At 47.1% G+C, this 19,608-nt stretch overlaps 1 protein-coding gene across 1 annotated transcript in view; it reads right to left on the bottom strand.

Moving 5' to 3' along the window:
• CDKN3 (cyclin dependent kinase inhibitor 3) overlaps window positions 1-11,938 on the bottom strand; it is a 32,976-nt gene extending 21,038 nt beyond the window's left edge. The window contains 5 exon segments of the mRNA XM_069735764.1: window positions 9,277-9,433; window positions 9,435-9,499; window positions 11,094-11,155; window positions 11,566-11,604; window positions 11,865-11,938. Of these exon segments, the coding sequence (XP_069591865.1) occupies window positions 9,277-9,433; window positions 9,435-9,499; window positions 11,094-11,155; window positions 11,566-11,604; window positions 11,865-11,938 (397 nt within the window).
• Between the last annotated feature and the right edge of the window lie 7,670 nt (window positions 11,939-19,608).

The following is a 19,608-nucleotide window of genomic DNA, read 5'->3' as shown; positions in this document are numbered from 1 at the left end:
ATAGCGGGCTTACCATAATGCATCCTGTGCGAACAGAGGCCACAGTGTACAGAGCCATCTAGGGCCCAGCCGCACCCTGGAAAAAATATACAGTGCACCAAAAACATAACAATGTATGCAAGGTATTGGTCGATATTATGGCCACAATATTTAAACTGCCAACCCACGTCAAGGGTCCTTACATATTGGCAGTCCTAATCTAAAAAAACACCATAAGAGGAAAGACCTCCACTATTCTAAACAAAAAAACACCAGTATACAGGCAAAGATGCTTACCTGTTCAAGGCCTCCAACAATTGCACTAACCAGGGTGCAGCGGACCCAAGTTAAGATGGCAAATACACAGGTGCAATAATACCAATAATGCAGCCACCCTACAATGAGGAATTGGCTGCTTGGTGCACCTGTGCAAACAAATAGTCTGTATGTGGCGTGTTCACACAGCAATGCAAAGTATATGGCTCAAAGCCTATTAATGACACCATATAGCGGGCTTACCATAATGCATCCTGTGCGAACAGAGGCCACAGTGTACAGAGCCATCTAGGGCCCAGCCGCACCCTGGAAAAAATATACAGTGCACCAAAAACATAACAATGTATGCAAGGTATTGGTCGATATTATGGCCACAATATTTAAGCTGCCAACCCACGTCAAGGGTGGCTGCATTATCGGTATTATTGCACCTGTGTATTTGCCATCTTAACTTGGGTCCGCTGCACCCTGGTTAGTGCAATTGTTGGAGGCCTTGAACAGGTAAGCATCTTTGCCTGTATACTGGTGTTTTTTTGTTTAGAATAGTGGAGGTCTTTCCTCTTATGGTGTTTTTTTTTGAGAAAAAACTCTGCAAGAACTGTACTGACAAGATTGTCAGGGCAGAGCAACCTACTTTACTAGAAGAAATACGCTCTTTGGTCAAACAAGAGGTGCAATCCTCCCTAGCGGCCTTTACCCCCCCCCCCCCCCACCCCCTCCGCCACTCTCCCCAGCTAAAAAAAAGGAAAATCCAGGAGGAGGATTCTGAATCGGAATCAGACCTCTCCTACGCCTCATCCTCGGGTAGACGGGAGGAACCTACGTCCCCTATAACCTCTGAAGTTAGGAAGTATCTTTTCTCTTCAGAATGGGTTGAGGATTTAGTAGCTGCTGTACGCAGTACTATGGGGCTGGAGGAAGAGCCAGAGCCACAGTCCATACAGGACCAGATGTTTGGCGGTATATCCAAGGGTAAACGGGTGGGGTTCCCGATCCACTCAAATATATCCGATATGATCGATCAAGAGTGGGAACTACCTGAAAAACGTCTCAGTACTCCATCCGAGATGAAGCATAGATTCCCCCTAGAAGGAGATTTGACCAAATGGGATGTTCCGAAAGTTGATTCACAGGTGGCAAGAGTGGCTAAGAGAACGGCTCTTCCGTTCGAAGACTCGTCTCAATTAAAAGACCCAATGGACAGAAAAATTGAAAGTCTGTTGAAAAAATCGTGGGAAACCTCCTCGGTAGCCCTCAAAGCCAACATTGCTTCAACCTGCGTGGCTAGGGCACTTTTCCGTTGGTTAGGTGAACTAGAATCCCATATATCCCAGGGTACATCTAGAGCTGAATTGTTGGAATCGCTACCCAGTCTCCTTAGAGCCACGGGTTTCCTAGCAGACTCTTCTATGGAAACCATCAGAATTGCTGCCAGGTCATTAGTACAGACCAATTCGGCTAGAAGGGCGCTTTGGTTAAAAATGTGGTCTGGTGATATCACCTCCAAGGCCAAATTATGCGCCATACCATTTAAAGGTAACTATGTCTTCGGGCCTTCCCTGGATGACATCTTTGAGAATGCAACCGATAAAAATAAAGTCCTCCCGGAGCAAAAAACTCCCAAAAAGAAGTTTTTTCGTCCCTTTCAGGGCCAAACCTCTCAGAGAGGGAAAGGCAAGTCCGGGAGGTGGAGTTACCCGAAGGGAGGGGGGAGAAACATCCTTATCCCTCAGCAACAGCAGCAGCAGTCTCAACAAGAGAAGCGGTGACTTCGACCCGGTGGGGGGGAGACTCTCAAAATTTTTTCTCCAGTGGCAAAAAATCTCCAATTGCCCCTGGGTCCTCAAAATCATCAAAGAGGGTCTTCTAATAGAATTTATTTCCTCTCCCCCATGGGGTCTAAAGATTACCTCCCTTCCCTCCTTGAAAGACCAGTCCATTCTAGAGTCGTGTCTCAGGACCCTAAAGATGTCAAATGTGATATCCCGGGTTCTGGAATCAGAGAGGGATCGGGGTCACTACTCTCGTCTATTCCTGGTTCCCAAACCATCGGGCGAGTCCCGTATTATTATAAATCTAAAGGGCCTCAACGGCATATCAAATACCGGAAATTCAAGATGGAATCAGTGAAAAATGCCATCCCCTTGATAAGTCCACACTCTTTCATGGCCACTATCGATTTGAAAGATGCATACTTTCACATCCCCATTCACCAGAGACATCGCCAGTACCTCAAGGTTGCAGTGCAGAAGGGACGTCTGATAGAGCACTATCAGTTCAACGTCCTTCCGTTTGGGATCTCCTCTGCTCCAAGAGTATTTTCCAAAATAATGGGGGAAGTAGTCTCCTTTATCCGGAGGCAAGGTGTCTGTATAGTGCCGTACTTAGACGACCTTTTGTTAGTGGCTCCCACCAAACAAGCTCTGGAGTCTCATGCATCAAAGACACTCGATATTCTGACATCTCTGGGATGGGTGCCGAACTTAGAAAAATCTCATCTACGACCCTCCAAATGCAGGAAATTCCTGGGAGTTCTTCTGGACTCTGCAAGACAAATGTCCTTCCTCCCATTGGAACATCGTCTGACCCTACTATCAAAGGTCAAGATGTTCAGAGATACCAGATCCCCTACAATTAGAGAAGGCATGACTCTGCTAGGATCGATGACAGCCTGCATCCAATCGGTACCATGGGCTCAAGCCCATTCCAGAATTCTTCAGGCACATATCCTGCAGAATTGGAACGGTCAACCCAGTTCTTTGAACAGGAGGATGTATACACCAGGCCGTGTCAAGGCCTCCCTGGCGTGGTGGATGGCTCCAAAAAATCTACAAAAAGGAGTCAGTTGGACACAAGTCCCTCTGACTACTGTTACAACAGATGCCAGCAAGAGAGGCTGGGGGGCCATGATAAATCACACCCCTTTCCAAGGGCTCTGGGACCAATCGACAAGAAAGAAATCATCCAACTACAGAGAACTAAAAGCGGTAGAGGAAGCCCTTCTGATAGGGGGTCACCTTATCAAGGGACATCATGTTCGAATATATTCGGACAATGTGACCATGGTGACTCACATCAGACATCAGGGCAGTTCAAAAAACAACAACCTGAAGAACATATCTGCCCGAATATGCTCCTGGGCAGAAAGACATCTGTTATCCCTGACGGCAGTTCACCTGAAAGGCTCATCCAACACTCAGGCAGATTATCTAAGACGTCAGGACATACATCCCGGAGAATGGTGTTTGAGCAACCGAAGTTTCGAGATGCTGGTGAACAAATTGGGTCTTCCAGAAATCGACCTCTTTGCGTCCCGGCAAAATGCGAAAGTCGAAACCTTCTTCTCCCTAAACCCCAGAGACGGCTCCAGAGGAGTGGATGCATTGGTCCAGAAATGGAATTTTCGGCTGGCCTATGCGTTTCCACCAATTCCGATATTGGCAAAAGTCTTGCAGAAGGTTCGGGAAGAACAGACACCAACTATATTAGTAGCTCCTTTGTGGCCAAAGAGGAGTTAGTACAACATGATAGTGGATTTACAGGTGGATGGGCCGTTCCAGATTCCGATGGAAGAAAACCTTCTTTCTCAAGGACCAATCCATCTACTAGATGTCCACAAATGGAACCTGGCGGCATGGCTACGGAAGCCCAGGTGTTGAGAGCCAAAGGACAATCAGAAGCAGTGGTTTCCACACTTCAAAAATCAAGAATGCCGGTAACCATTGCTATATACAATAAAATATGGAAGAAATTCTCATCTTTTTGTCTTCCTGTAGTACCAGATCCCTTCAATCCGAATTTATCACAAATTCTAGATTTTCTGCAAAAAGGCTTAGAATTAGGCCTCAGGCCTAGCACCCTAAAATTCCAAGTTTCCGCCCTCAGTTCAATATTTGACCAGGATCTGGCGAATCATCAATGGATTAAGAGGTTCATGATATCAGCCTCTAGAATGAACCCTAAAAAACAAATAACAGTACCAATATGGGACCTGAATCTGGTATTACAAGGGCTTACAGGTCCACCCTTTGAACCATTATCCTCCTGCTCTCAGAAAAATCTGATTTATAAAACAATTTTTCTAGTGGCCATTACCTCAGCAAGGAGGATAGGAGAATTACAGGCCCTCTCAATAAGAGAACCATACGTACTTATCTATCTGAGATGACTCTATAATACTGCGCCTTGACCCTTCCTTTCTTCCAAAGGTCGTATCAGATTTCCACCGCTCTCAGGAAATTGTTTTACCTTCCTTTTGCCAAAATTCAACAAATCCAAAAGAAGAAAAATTTCATACTCTTGATGTCAGACGCATTGTATTATTTTACCTAGAGCACACCAGCTCTTACAGAATTGATCAGAACCTATTTGTCCATCCATCAGGACAAAATAAAGGAAAGAAAGTAGCAAAAAGCACCATTGCCAACTGGATAAAGAAAGCGATAGCAGAAGCATATCTCGCTCAAGATAAAACTCCTCCAGTGGGAATCAAGGCTCATTCGACTAGATCAACCTCAGTCTCCTGGGCAGAAAGAGCAGGTGCATCAACAGAGCAAATCTGCAGGGCAGCCACGTGGTCTTCGTTGCATACTTTCTCCAGACATTACAGACTAGACGTAATGTCCAACAAGGATTTAGCCTTCGGCCGGAAAGTACTCCAGGCTGTTGTCCCTCCCTAGCGCCAAAATTAGTTGGTATTCCTCCATATGCCGTCGTGGAAGGTGACTAGAGAAAATAGAATTATTCTTACCGGTAATTCGGTTTCTAGGAACCTTCCACGACGGCGCTAGTTCCCTCCCTATATACTCCTGGATTAAAATCTGGGTTTCAAGGTAAACCGGTGCTATGGTTTTCAGTTATAAGTCACTGGTGAGAGGGAGGTGGGAGGGCCTTTTAACCTCTCCATTTCCTGTTCCCCATTAGGACAAAGAGGCAACCTCCGTGGAAGGTTCCTAAAAACCGAATTAACGGTAAGAATAATTCTATTTTTGACCTTAATGACCTGGCCGTTTTTTGCAATTCTGACCAGTGTCCCTTTATGAGGTAATAACTCGGGAATGCTTCAACGGATCCTAACGGTTCTGAGACTGTTTTTTTCGTGACATATTGGTCTTCATGTTAGTGGTAAATTTAGGTCAATAATATTTGCGTTTATTTGTGAAAAAAATGGAAATTTGGCTAAAATTTTGAAAATTTCGCAATTTTCAAACTTTGAATTTTTATTCTGTTAAACCAGAGAGTTATGTGACACAAAATAGTTAATAAATAACATTTCCCACATGTCTTTTTTTTGCTAGGAAGTTATAAGGGTTAAAATTTGACCAGCGATTTCTCATTTTTACAACGAAATTTACAAAACCATATTTTTCAGGGACCACCTCACATTTGAAGTCAGTTTGAGGGGTCTATATGGCTGAAAATACCCAAAAGTGACACCATTCTAAAAACTGCACCCCTCAAGGTGCTCAAAACCACATTCAATAAGTTTATTAACCCTTCAGGTACTTCACAGCAGCAGAAGCAACATGGAAGGAAAAAATGAACATTTAACTTTTTAGTCACAAAAATGATCTTTTAGCAACAGTTTTTTTTTATTTTCCCAAGGGTAAAAAGAGAAACTGGACCCCAAAAGTTATTGTACAATTTGTCCTGAGTACACCGATACCCCAAATGTGGGGGGGTGGGGGGAACTACTGTTTGGGCGCACGACAGGGCTCGGAAGGGAAGGAGCGCCATTTGACTTTTTCAATGAAAAATTGGCTCCATTCTTTAGCGGACACCATGTCACGTTTGGAGAGCGCCTGAATGCCTAAACATTGGAGCTCCCCCACATGTGACCCCATTTTGGAAACTAGACCCCCCAAGGAACTTATCTACATGCATAGTGAGCACTTTGAACCCCCAGGTGCTTCACAAATTGATCCGTAAAAATGAAAAAGTACTTTTTTTTCACAAAAAAATTTTTTTTGCCTCAATTTGTTCATTTCCACATGGGCAACAGGATAAGATGGATCCTAAAATTTATTGGGCAATTTCTCCTGAGTACACTGATACCTCACATGTGGGGGTAAACCACTGTTTGGGCACACGGCAGGGCTTGGAAGGGAAGGAGCGCCATTTGACTTTTTGAATGAAAAATTAGCTCCAATCGTTAGCTGACACATGTCGCGTTTGGAGAGCCCCTGTGTGCCTAAACATTTGAGCTCCCCCACATGTGAACCCATTTTGGAAACTAGACCTCCCATGGAACTAACCTAGATGTGCGGTGACCACGTTAAACCCCCAAGTGCTTCACAGAAGTTTATAACGCAGAGCCGTGAAAATAAAAAATAAGTTTTCTTTCCTCAAAAATTATTTTTTAGCCCGCAATTTTTTATTATCACAAGAGTAACAGGAGAAATTGGACCCCAAAAGTTGTTGTCCAGTTTGTCCCGAGTACACTGATACCCCATATGTGGGGGTAAACCACTGTTTGGGCACACGTCGGGGCTCAGAAGGGAAGTAGTGACGTTTTGGAATGCAGACTGTGATGGAATGGTCTGCGGGCATCATGTTACGTTTGCAGATCCACTGATGTGCCTAAACAGTAGAAACCCCCCACAAGTGACCCCATTTTGAAAACTAGACTCCCCAAGGAACTTATCTTGATACGTGGTGAGCACTTTGAACCCCCAAGTGCTTCACAGAAGTTTACAACGCAGAGACGTGAAAATAATAAAATAATTTTTCTTTCCTCAAAAATGATGTTTTAGCAAGCAATTTTTTATTTTCACAAGGGTAACAGGAAAAATTGGACCCCAATAGTTGTTGCCCAGTTTGCACTGAGTATGCTGGTACCCCATATGTGGGGGTAAACCACTGTTTGGGGGCGCACGTCGGGGCTCGGAAGGGAAGTAGTGACGCTTTGAAATGCAGACTTTGATGGGATGGTCATCATGTTGCATTTGCAGAGCCACTGATGTGCCTAAGCAGTAAAAACCCCCACAAGTGACCCCATTTTGGAAACTAGATCCCCCAAGGAACTTATCTAGATATGTGTTGAGCACTTTGATCCCCAAAGTGCTTCACAGAAGTTTACAACGCAGAGCCGTGAAAATAAAAAAATAATTTTTCTTTCCTCAAAAATGATGTTTTAGCAAGCAGTTTTTTATTTTCACAAGGGTAGCAGGAGAAATTGGACCCCAATAGTTGTTGCCCAGTTTGTCCCGAGTATGCTGGTACCCCATATGTGGGGGTACACCACTGTTTTGGCGCATGTCGGGGCTCGGAAGGGAGGGAGCACCATTTGACTTTTTGAACGCAAGATTGGCTGGAATCAATGGTGGCGCCATGTTGCGTTTGGAGACCCCTGATGTGCCTAAACAGTGGAAACCCTTCAATTCTAACTCCAGCATAAACCCCAACACACCCCTAACCCTAATCTCAACTCTAGCCATAACCCTAATCACAACCCTAACCCCAACACACCCCTAACCACAACCCTAACCCCAACACACCCCTAACCATAACCCTAACCACAAGCCTAATCTTAACCCTATTTCCAACCCTAGCCCTAATTCCAACCCTGACTCTAATTCCAACCCTAACCCTAAGGCTATGTGCCCACGTTGCGGATTCGTGTGAGATTTTTCCGCACCATTTTTGAAAAATCCGCGGGTAAAAGGCACTGCGTTTTACCTACGGATTTACCGTGGATTTCCAGTGTTTTTTGTGCAGATTTCACCTGCGGATTCCTATTGAGGAACAGGTGTAAAACGCTGCGGAATCCGCACAAAGAATTGACATGCTGCGGAAAATACAACACAGCGTTCCCATACGGTATTTTCCGCACCATGGGCACAGCGGATTTGGTTTTCCATAGGTTTACATGGAACTGTAAAGCTGATGGAAAACTGCTACGAATCCGCAGTGGCCAAATCCGCTGCGGATCCGCAGCCAAATCCGCACCGTGTGCACATAGCCTAATTCTAAGGGTATGTGCACACGATGCGGAAAACGCTGCGGATCCACAGCGTTTCCGCCGCTGCGGGTCCGCAGCAGTTTCCCATGAGTTTACAAAAAACGCTGTGCACATGCTGCGGAAAAAACTGCACAGTTTACATTCCGCACATTTCACTTCTTTCTGCGGATTCCGCAGCGGCTTTACAACTGCTCCAATAGAAAACCGCAGTGAAATCCGCAGAAAAACCACGGTAAATCCGCAGCGGTTTTGCACTGCGGTTTTATAAAAACCGCTGCGGAAAAATCCGCTGAGGACCAGAATATGTGTGCACATTCCCTAACCCTAACCCTAGTTCTAACTGTAGTGGAAAAAAAATATATATTTTTCTTTATTTTATTATTGTTCCTACCTATGGGGTGATAAAGGGGGGGTTCATTTACTTTTTTTTAATTATTTTGATCACTGTGATAGGTTTTATCACAGTGATCAAAATGTACATGGAACGAATCTGCCGGCCGGCAAATTCGGCGGGCGCACTGCGCATGCGCCCGCCATTTTGGAAGATGGCGACGCCCATGAAGAAGACGGACGGACGGACACCGGGAGCCTCGGTAAGTATAAGGGGGGAGATCGGGGCACGGGGGGCGTCGGAGCATGGGGGGGTGGCATAGGAGCACGGGGGGAGCGGACAGGAGGACGGGGGAGCGGAGCACAGGACGGAGGGGAGCGGACCACAGATCGGTGGCTTGGGGGGGGGGGCGATTGGTGGGGTGGGGAGGGCACATCAGTGTTTCCAGCCATGGCCGATGATATTGCAGCATCGGCCATGGCTGGATTGTAATATTTCACCAGTTTTTTAGGTGAAATATTACAAATCGCTCTGATTGGCAGTTTCACTTTCAACAGCCAATCAGAGCGATCGTAGCCACGGGGGGGGGGGGAGCTAAAGTACCACTCCCCCTGTCCCTGCAGATCGGGTGAAATTGGAGTTAACCCTTTCACCGGATCTGCAGGGACGCGATCTTTCCATGATTGGCACCGACTTTCATGACGCCTACGTGGCGTCATGGGTTGGGAAGGGGTTAAAGTCTTCCTTCTGTTGTCCATGCAGGTCAGTAAGTCTTCTAATATTTGATGGCAGGTATCAAGTTCCGGCACATCTCCATCAAGGAAAGGATATTGATGTACCGCAAAGCCCTGCTTGTGATATTCTTGTATTAGAGTGGGAGTGCGGTGAATATGTGAGCTTGGAAGTAGTGCAAAATAGAAACACGTCTTCGATGTCAAGCCTCTTAATTTCCTCTAGAAGGAAAAGAAATAAAATACTGTATGCAAAAGGTAAAATAGGTTTTGGCTACATGTTTAAGTTTTGCTGCTATAGATGCAGACTGCATGTTCCATGATGATGAGTCTCATCTCCATTGATCTTGCTCCTATCTAATTGCAGCAATAATAGATCAGTGACCTAGAACTGATGTCCCCTGATAAACATCTCCATGTCTCCTATGTGATGTGTAAACAGCAGAGTTTGTGTTTTCTGTGTGACATATATACAGCAGCCTCAGTGTTTCACGTCATCCTGGGATATCGGGTTAGATGACTACATATTGTGAATCACAGATCTACCATTTTGCTTGTGTGTTTGTGTCGCATATTAAATGGATTTGGTTTCCTTTGGTGCTGAAAAGGTTAATGACCCTTTCTATGCTGGTCAGAAACTTGCAGCTCCATTTCAGCTACTTCTGATCTGGTCATTACCTCTCCCTAGAAAACCTGGCCAGACCTTCTCTGTCTTGCAACTGAAAGCTTTGCTTCCTAGCTCCTTGGAGACACTGCACTGAATTGGAGATCAGCGTTGTTGCTACTGGAGATTGTTGCATGCTGTTTTGGGGTGTTTACTTTCCTCATTGTCTTACTCCCATTTGGTTGGTACATTCCTATCCTTTCCTATATACCTCTACCTTTGGTGAGTGTTTGTATGTTTGCTGCTTTCTGTTATTACTGTTTTGTCTTTGTGTCGTGTTTACCTTACATTTCTGTCCCATGCCTCATGGGGTTGGGGAGGGAATAGATCAGGGTTTAACAGGAGCATAGTAAGGTCGGAAATTCGGGCCTCTCAACCTTCAAGAGTACATCCAAGACAAGGATAGTTAGGGTCCCAGTTCCAGGGACAGTTTGAGGCCCACCTTTCTTACCAAAGACAGTCACAGTGTTTCCTATGTGACATATACATCAGCCTCAGTGTCTCTTATTTGACGTATATACAGCAGCCTCAGTATCTCCAATGTGATGTATATACAGCAGCCTCTGTCTCCAAAGTGACATATATAAAGCAGCCTCAGTGTCTCCTATGTGATGTATATACAGCAGCCTCAGTGGCTCCTATGTGATGCATATACAGCAGCCTCTGTGTCTCCTATGTGACGTACCTACAGCAGCCTCAGTGTCTCCTATGTGATGTATATACAGCAGCCTCAGAGTCTGTGATGAATATACAGCATCAGTTTCCTATGTTACGTATATACAGCAGCTTCATTGTCTCCTATGTGATACATATGCAGCAGTCTCAATGTCTCCTATCTGACGAGTATACAGCAGCTTCAGTATCTAGAAAGTGACGCTACAAACAGCCTCTGTGTCTCCAAAGTGACATATATACATCAGCTTCAGTGTCTCCTATGTGACATATATACAGCAGTCTCAGTGTCTCCTATGTAATATATGTGCAGCAGTCTGTGTCTCCTATTTGATCAGTACCCAAAGTAGCATCTGTGAGGTGATGTGGCAGGTGAAATCAAGCATATTTTTTTAATCCATACCTGTTCTAAGTTTTTTCAACAATATACTTCTATAGAACAGATATTTTGTGTAATGGTCCATTATATACTTACTGTACCTACATTTTGAAAAAGGTTCCTCTGAATGTTTTTAAATTTGCACCCTGAAATCACAAAAATAAATTTTGCATACTGTCAGGATTCAGCAAGCAGATTGACATGCTTTGCCTGAAAAACCCATTCAAACCTATGGTCGGATGCTGAAAAAGTTGAGGGCAATGGTGACAAGACAGAAGAAATGTATTATTGCTTTTTGTCTTGTCTTTTGCAGCATACAGAAAGCTATATCCCAGCCGTCACATGATCATTTGTCACCCCCAAAATGGCAAAGCTGCCGGACCTAGATCGGCCCTGCCGATGTCACCATAGGATTCAGTCGCCTCATAACCTGAGTTCCTATTGATGACCCGATTATAGCAAAAAACTTCATTAAATCTGAAACTCGCACACAAATACAAAGTCACACTGTATTTTTACCTTCTGTATTGTACAAGCATTAAAAAAATATGTATTAAAAAAAATCAGATTAGATTAGATTTGTAGGCATAATTTACTGGTACTAGGCTGAGCCTACAGGGAAAAAAAAAAATATATATATATATAATATAAGTATATATAGACACATAATAACCAGTAAAGATATGTAATATACAAGTCCTTGTTACATTAATATTGCTCGACAGTTTTATTTTTAATCTTTCTGTATTTTTAACTCTTATCTTGCTGCGGCAGCCAGATGGAAAATCCTAGAGAAAGTCAAACTATGCCAACCATCTGATTCTCCAAAGTTTGCAGGATCTTGGCATTTTGTGGGTTAATAATGGACTTACCAGGACAACTCGAATGGCGTTTGCTCCTTTTCTGTCGTTTCCTCGTCTGAAGAGGCAAATTTGTTTTTGGTCATGGTGTCAATAATACTATGGACCCTGTAATGACAAGATTCATCCACGTAAAAAGTAATCTCAATAATCACAAATTCAGGGACATGACCAAACAATGGAGGATGCTGGAAAGCAACCTGGCACCACTGAATATATTGCCCTGAGAAATAGATGGGATATGGGATAGATCTTCTCCGATGTGTGATGCACACATACATCATGTGGTGTCCCGATGTATGGAGAGGGCTGTGGTATACAGCCGACATCAGACTCTAACAGCAGAGAATGGAGCTGAGCTCTGATTGCTGCGGTTTGACCCCTTTAATGATATGATCATGATCCGGGTGTCTCATAATATTTCTGGAGTGCCCCCGGACACAGGGCCACGAGTTCTCGGTACCGGGCCTCTCTCGTTCGGTTCTGAGGCTGTCACGGTGGCTAGACCCGGTCCGCGACCCTGCTAAGGGGCGTCCAATAAAGGTGGTGCAGTCTGTCAGGGGTTCGTGACGCCACCTGTGGTGTTCATTCAGGGTGACCGACGCTGCTGTGGGGTCCGCTGGGGTGATGGAATGGCAGCTGGATGGTATACCTTCCCACAGGTGAAGTATGTCCCCAGGGCTTCCCAGTAAGGTAGATGGTAATTTTGTAGGGTGCAGTCAATAACGAGGACACAGGGTTGCAGTCTCTTTACCTCTTTACTGAAGACTTCAGGATCCTCAATCCAGAGCACGCTTAACAGGGCTATCAGAGACCGGCCGGTCCAATGGGCACATCCAGAGTTTCCTTCGCAGATGGAAATCGTTGCCTACCACTAGCGCCTATGTGTTGTAGTGCTACCCTGCTGAGCATTCGGGATAGTCCTCACAACTGCTGTTCTCGTTCGTTCGTTCTCTACAGCTCTCTCTCTCTTTGGTTCCAGATCTTTCTAGTTCAACGTCCCCCAGGTATGTTATGGCTAGGATGCACCCGTATGACGGGAAGGCCTGGAGTTCTTCCGGGACCCTAGAGACGCCCCTCTCCCACAGTTGCCCCCTATGTCTTCGTAGGTGTTTAGGTGAGACAGCCAACCTATAATTAATTGTCCTGCGGAGTTCGAAGTAAGGCCTAGAGTCAGTTACTCCCGCGGTGTTCCGGCCACCGGCTATGCGCCTCAGTAGGATGTTGCCTCGGTCTCACGGCACGACTCCTACTGGTACTCCTTTGTGCTTGATCTCGTTTACACTGTTCCACAATATCCTTCCTTTCGTGTCTCTCTCTTGGATACCGCCGTGGGGTGTGCAGGCGCGGTTCCGTTATGTTCTGCTCTGTTCGCTAGGCACCTGCCAGGTTCCCACGCCTGACAGGGACCCCCCTGTGTCTTCTCCCTGCAACACCCCCTGCCACGGGATGTTGCCTGAATCCAACCCAGTCAGCTTCTAACTAACTTCCTCCCTGACCCCTAGTTTTACCAGTGTAAGGAGTGGCCCAATAAATAAAGCCTTTTGCTCCCCCTAGTGGCCGGAGTGTGAAATGTAATGTGTTCTGGTGATACCTGGTCAGGAGAACTCTTTTAGTGCCATCAGACGTACCATCACTCCCCTGGTGCTCCTGGACTGGGAAGAAGAACAACAATACATTTCAGCAAAAGACATACAAAATTTTTGAAATGCTTAAAACAAGTAAATAGAACAATGCTTCCCTTTATGGGAGGTGAGGACACTTGAACGTTGCAAACAAAACAAGGTTAAATATTTTTAAATAACTTTCTGACTTATAAATAACTCTCAGTACCCAGCTGGGTATTCTACCAAGTGCAAACTCTGAACAATAATTTAACTTTTCCTTTAAGGGCATACAAGCTGAACCCACTAAAGGCCTACTATAAAATACTATATAAATAACTCAACTTTTCTTTCCGTTCTAGCTTCACCAATGCAGGACCGCCTAGCTCCTTGGCTGGGCCTACTGTCATTGTACCGACCATCATTCTATGGTTCTCAGGAGGACTCTCTCTCTCTAACCCCTACGGGTTCACTTCAAGCTTTCCTGTCCTCCATCTTTATTAACATTATCAAACTTTATTAACTTTCAACATTATTAACGTTTCAATCTTTTCCGAAGCAACATGTCAACATTCCCTTTAAGAGGGAACCAAGTCCCTAGGAAGTAGTGCAGATTCTCTCTGTCTGCAAGTCTACTGAAAGCAAGTCCTTCTGCGTCATGTCCAGAAGCATTATCTTCGCAAAGTCTTCTTTCGCTTGTAAAACCAGTAGGGAGCACCTTTAAGAAGGTGCAAACTATATACAAAACAGTTTTGAATCATTCACTGTTCATGATCCGGCAGTCTTTTAAACAATGATGAACTTGTGCAAAAATAGAAAAAGAACTATAAACAATAGGGATCCCCGGTAAACAAAGGGACCCCTTTTAGGAATAACCCGGGTTTTAAGCAGCAGCAAGAAACAGTTAACTATGTACATATCCGGGTCTTCGAGGTTTAGTTCTATAATAGGTTGCAAGGCATCCATCGGTAATGAACACTTTCCGGCTGTGGAAGCCCTGGTTCCGTGTTCTCGCCTGATGCAGTGTCAGTGTCGTGGGTTCGTCTCTCAGGTGCGGCCAGGTCACCCGGTGTCTGGATCCGAATGTCAGCTTTGGTTGCAAGTTCAGTAGCGGCGATAATGCACACTGTGGTGACAGGGGTGGAGTTCGTCAAATCAGGGTTAGTCGTAGTAAGGACAGCAGGTGGCACCATTACCGGCTCGCATCGGTAGACATTTCGAGCGCACCACCCTTGCGCACTCCGATGGCGGGTGTACGTCACCTGGTCCCCTCTGTGTAGCAGTTGTCCGTCACCTCTATCGTGGCGCGGGGCATTCACATTGTAGCTAGTAAAAAAGATTTCTGTCGGTAGCCCCGGTTCCTGTATATAGCCCCAACCCCGCTTCGGGTGAAAGGCTAGCACAGTTCCCCGCTTTACCGGACTCCCTTTACTGCATTCTGTCTTTGGTCCTTGTACTTTCAGTGGGTCACTTTGTTCTGTCTCTTTTCGGTCTTTCCAGTGTAAAATTAGACAATGTTTATATTGTTCCCAAGTAAGCGCAGCGATGCTGAGGTCCTCCTGTCTAGTCCCGTCTGGCCCCATCCTTGGGGTGTCCCATTGGAATATTACCCCCTCTGAGCGTTCTCCCAGTGGTATCCCCATGGTTGTCAGTAGCGGAGGCACCAGCTTCTCCATGGTGCCGGGGGCTATAACCACCAGCTCAGGAGCAGGGAGTCAGTCGCTTTCAGGACGGGGAGCAGTCACGGGAGCCGGATCGATCAGGAGGGCAGGGGCGTTTTCCATACCTCCATCTGATGTGGTTCCACCGATGCCGATCGGTTCCCTTGATGGGGACGCTGGAGTCGGCTGCAGCTCGGACCGTGGTTCTCCCGGTGCGGCCCTCAGTGACAGCTCCGATCTCCATTGCTTCACATCGGCTGGCTCCACGCTCGGGATAGGCTGACTCGGCTCCTCCGCCCGCGGCTCCAAGAAATCCGAGCCCTCCAGCCGCGGCAGATTCGAGTTCTGGTCTACCTCCGGTTGACGGGGACAGGCCAAGATCTCTCTTTCGTCGTTCGGGCACCCGCTGGTCGTCATCCCCTCTCCGGGGTCTGCAATGGCACTCACACGCTGCTTCTGCATTTCCTGGGGGTGTGGCTCCTTCTTGTCCTGGTTCCCGCCGCCGGAAGTCAGGGGGCGGTTCTCCTCTGCTTTGGGGCAGATCATTCCCCCGCAACAGTAATCGGAGGGCGCGATCGGCACTTCTGGCACCACTTTGATAGTCTCCTCCCATGGCATGCCCTCCTTCTTCTCCTGCGCTCCTCGTGGCGTGGCAATGGCGGCGGTTTTGGCGGGAATCTTGCGGCAGATAGCAATACACAGTCTTTGCAATAAATCACAGTCCAACACGTTTCAGTCACAGTTCCAAGGCACACATGACCTGCTTCTCAGGCTTAAGTAGGATCCTGTTCGTGACGCCAAGTTGGAGCGCCCCCAGACACAGAGCCACGAGTTCTCGGTACCGGGCCTCTCTGGTTTGGTTCTGAGGCTGTCACGGTGGCTAGACCCGGTCCGGAACCCTGCTAAGGGGCGTCCAATAAAGGTGGTGCAGTCTGTCAGGGGTTCGTGACGCCACCTATGGTGTTCGGTCAGGGTGACCGACGCTGCTGTGGGGTCCGCTGGGGTGATGGAATGGCAGCTGGATGGTATACCTTCCCACAGGTGAAGTATGTCCCCAGGGCTTCCCAGTAAGGTAGATGGTAATGGTGTAGGGTGCAGTCAATAACGAGGACACAGGGTTGCAGTCTCTTTACCTCTTTACTGAAGACTTCAGGATCCTCAATCCAGAGCACGCTTAACAGGGCTATCTGAGACCGGCCGGTCCGATGGGCACATCCAGAGTTTCCTTCGCAGATGGAAATCGTTGCCTACCACTAGCGCCTGTGTGTTGTAGTCCTACCCTGCTGAGCATTCGGAATAGTCCTCACAACTGCTTTTCTCGTTTGTTCGTTCTCTACAGCTCTCTCTCTTTGGTTCCAGATCTTTCTAGTTCAACGTCCCCCAGGTATGTTATGGCTAGGACGCACCCGTATGACGGGAAGGCCTGGAGTTCTTCCGGGACCCTAGAGACGCCCCTCTCCCACAGTTGCCCCCTATGTCTTTGTAGGTGTTTAGGTGAGACAGCCAACCTATAATTAACTGTCTTGCGGAGTTCGAAGTAAGGCCTAGAGTCAGTTACTCCCGCGGTGTTCCGGCCACCGGCTACGCGCCTCAGTAGGATGTTGCCTCGGTCTCACGGCACGACTCCTACTGGTACTCCTTTGTGCTTGATCTCGTTTACACTGTTCCACAATATCCTTCCCTTCGTGTCTCTCTCTTGGATACCGCCGCGGGGTGTGCAGGCGCGGTTCCGTTATGTTCTGCTCTGTTCGCTAGGCACCTGCCAGGTTCCCACGCCTGACAGGGACCCCCCTGTGTCTTCTCCCTGCAACACCCCCTGCCACGGGATGTTGCCTGAATCCAACCCAGTCAGCTTCTAACTAACTTCCTCCCCGACCCCTAGTTTTACCAGTGTAAGGAGTGGCCCAATAAATAAAGCCTTTTGCTCCCCCTAGTGGCCGGAGTGTGAAGTGTAATGTGTTCTGGTGATACCTGGTCAGGAGAACTCTTTTAGTGCCATCAGACGTACCATCACTCCCCTGGTGCTCCTGGACTGGGAAGAAGAACAACAATACATTTCAGCAAAAGACATACAAAATTTTTGAAATGCTTAAAACAAGTAAATAGAACAATGCTTCCCTTTATGGGAAGTGAGGACACTTGAATGTTGCAAACAAAACAAGGTTAAATATTTTTAAATAACTTTCTGACTTATAAATAACTCTCAGTACCCAGCTGGGTATTCTACCAAGTGCAAACTCTGAACAATAATTTAACTTTTCCTTTAAGGGCATACAAGCTGAACCCACTAAAGGCCTACTATAAAATACTATATAAATAACTCAACTTTTCTTTCCGTTCTAGCTTCACCAATGCAGGACCGCCTAGCTCCTTGGCTGGGCCTACTGTCATTGTACCGACCATCATTCTATGGTTCTCAGGAGGACTCTCTCTCTCTAACCCCTACGGGTTCACTTCAAGCTTTCCTGTCCTCCATCTTTATTAACATTATCAAACTTTATTAACTTTCAACATTATTAACGTTTCAATCTTTTCCGAAGCAACATATCAACATTCCCTTTAAGAGGGAACCAAGTCCCTAGGAAGTAGTGCAGATTCTCTCTGTCTGCAAGTCTACTGAAAGCAAGTCCTTCTGCGTCATGTCCAGAAGCATTATCTTCGCAAAGTCTTCTTTCGCTTGTAAAACCAGTAGGGAGCACCTTTAAGAAGGTGCAAACTATATACAAAACAGTTTTGAATCATTCACTGTTCATGATCCGGCAGTCTTTTAAACAATGATGAACTTGTGCAAAAATAGAAAAAGAACTATAAACAATAGGGATCCCCGGTAAACAAAGGGACCCCTTTTAGGAATAACCCGGGTTTTAAGCAGCAGCAAGAAACAGTTAACTATGTACATATCCGGGTCTTCGAGGTTTAGTTCTATAATAGGTTGCAAGGCATCCATCGGTAATGAACACTTTCCGGCTGTGGAAGCCCTGGTTCCGTGTTCTCGCCTGATGCAGTGTCAGTGTCGTGGGTTCGTCTCTCAGGTGCGGCCAGGTCACCCGGTGTCTGGATCCGAATGTCAGCTTTGGTTGCAAGTTCAGTAGCGGCGATAATGCACACTGTGGTGACAGGGGTGGAGTTCGTCAAATCAGGGTTAGTCGTAGTCAGGACAGCAGGTGGCACCATTACCGGCTCGCATCGGTAGACATTTCGAGCGCACCACCCTTGCGCACTCCGATGGCGGGTGTACGTCACCTGGTCCGCTCTGTGTAGCAGTTGTCCGTCACCTCTATCGTGGCGCGGGGCATTCACATTGTAGCTAGTAAAAAAGATTTCTGTCGGTAGCCCCGGTTCCTGTATATAGCCCCAACCCCGCTTCGGGTGAAAGGCTAGCACAGTTCCCTGCTTTACCGGACTCCCTTTACTGCATTCTGTCTTTGGTCCTTGTACTTTCAGTGGGTCACTTTGTTCTGTCTCTTTTCGGTCTTTCCAGTGTAAAATTAGACAATGTTTATATTGTTCCCAAGTAAGCGCAGCGATGCTGAGGCCCTCCTGTCTAGTCCCGTCTGGCCCCATCCTTGGGGTGTCCCATTGGAATATTACCCCCTCTGAGCGTTCTCCCAGTGGTATCCCCATGGTTGTCAGTAGCGGAGGCACCAGCTTCTCCATGGTGCCGGGGGCTATAACCACCAGCTCAGGAGCAGGGAGTCAGTCGCTTTCAGGACGGGGAGCAGTCACGGGAGCCGGATCGATCAGGAGGGCAGGGGCGTTTTCCATACCTCCATCTGATGTGGTTCCACCGATGCCGATCGGTTCCCTTGATGGGGACGCTGGAGTCGGCTGCAGCTCGGACCGTGGTTCTCCCGGTGCGGCCCTCAGTGACAGCTCCGATCTCCATTGCTTCACATCGGCTGGCTCCACGCTCGGGATAGGCTGACTCGGCTCCTCCGCCCGCGGCTCCAAGAAATCCGAGCCCTCCAGCCGCGGCAGATTCGAGTTCTGGTCTACCTCCGGTTGACGGGGACAGGCCAAGATCTCTCTTTCGTCGTTCGGGCACCCGCTGGTCGTCATCCCCTCTCCGGGGTCTGCAATGGCACTCACACGCTGCTTCTGCATTTCCTGGGGGTGTGGCTCCTTCTTGTCCTGGTTCCCGCCGCCGGAAGTCAGGGGGCGGTTCTCCTCTGCTTTGGGGCAGATCAATCCCCCGCAACAGTAATCGGAGGGCGCGATCGGCACTTCTGGCACCACTTTGATAGTCTCCTCCCATGGCACGCCCTCCTTCTTCTCCTGCGCTCCTCGTGGCGTGGCAATGGCGGCGGTTTTGGCGGGAATCTTGCGGCAGATAGCAATACACAGTCTTTGCAATAAATCACAGTCCAACACGTTTCAGTCACAGTTCCAAGGCACACATGACCTGCTTCTCAGGCTTAAGTAGGATCCTGTTCGTGACGCCAAGTTGGAGCGCCCCCAGACACAGAGCCACGAGTTCTCGGTACCGGGCCT

Source organism: Ranitomeya imitator, chromosome 1 (genome assembly GCF_032444005.1).
Source record: "Ranitomeya imitator isolate aRanImi1 chromosome 1, aRanImi1.pri, whole genome shotgun sequence".
In the NCBI taxonomy this organism is placed as follows: Eukaryota; Metazoa; Chordata; class Amphibia; order Anura; family Dendrobatidae; genus Ranitomeya; species Ranitomeya imitator.
The sequence above is the reverse complement of the archived record's forward strand: the minus strand, read 5'-3'. Positions and strand labels throughout refer to the sequence as shown.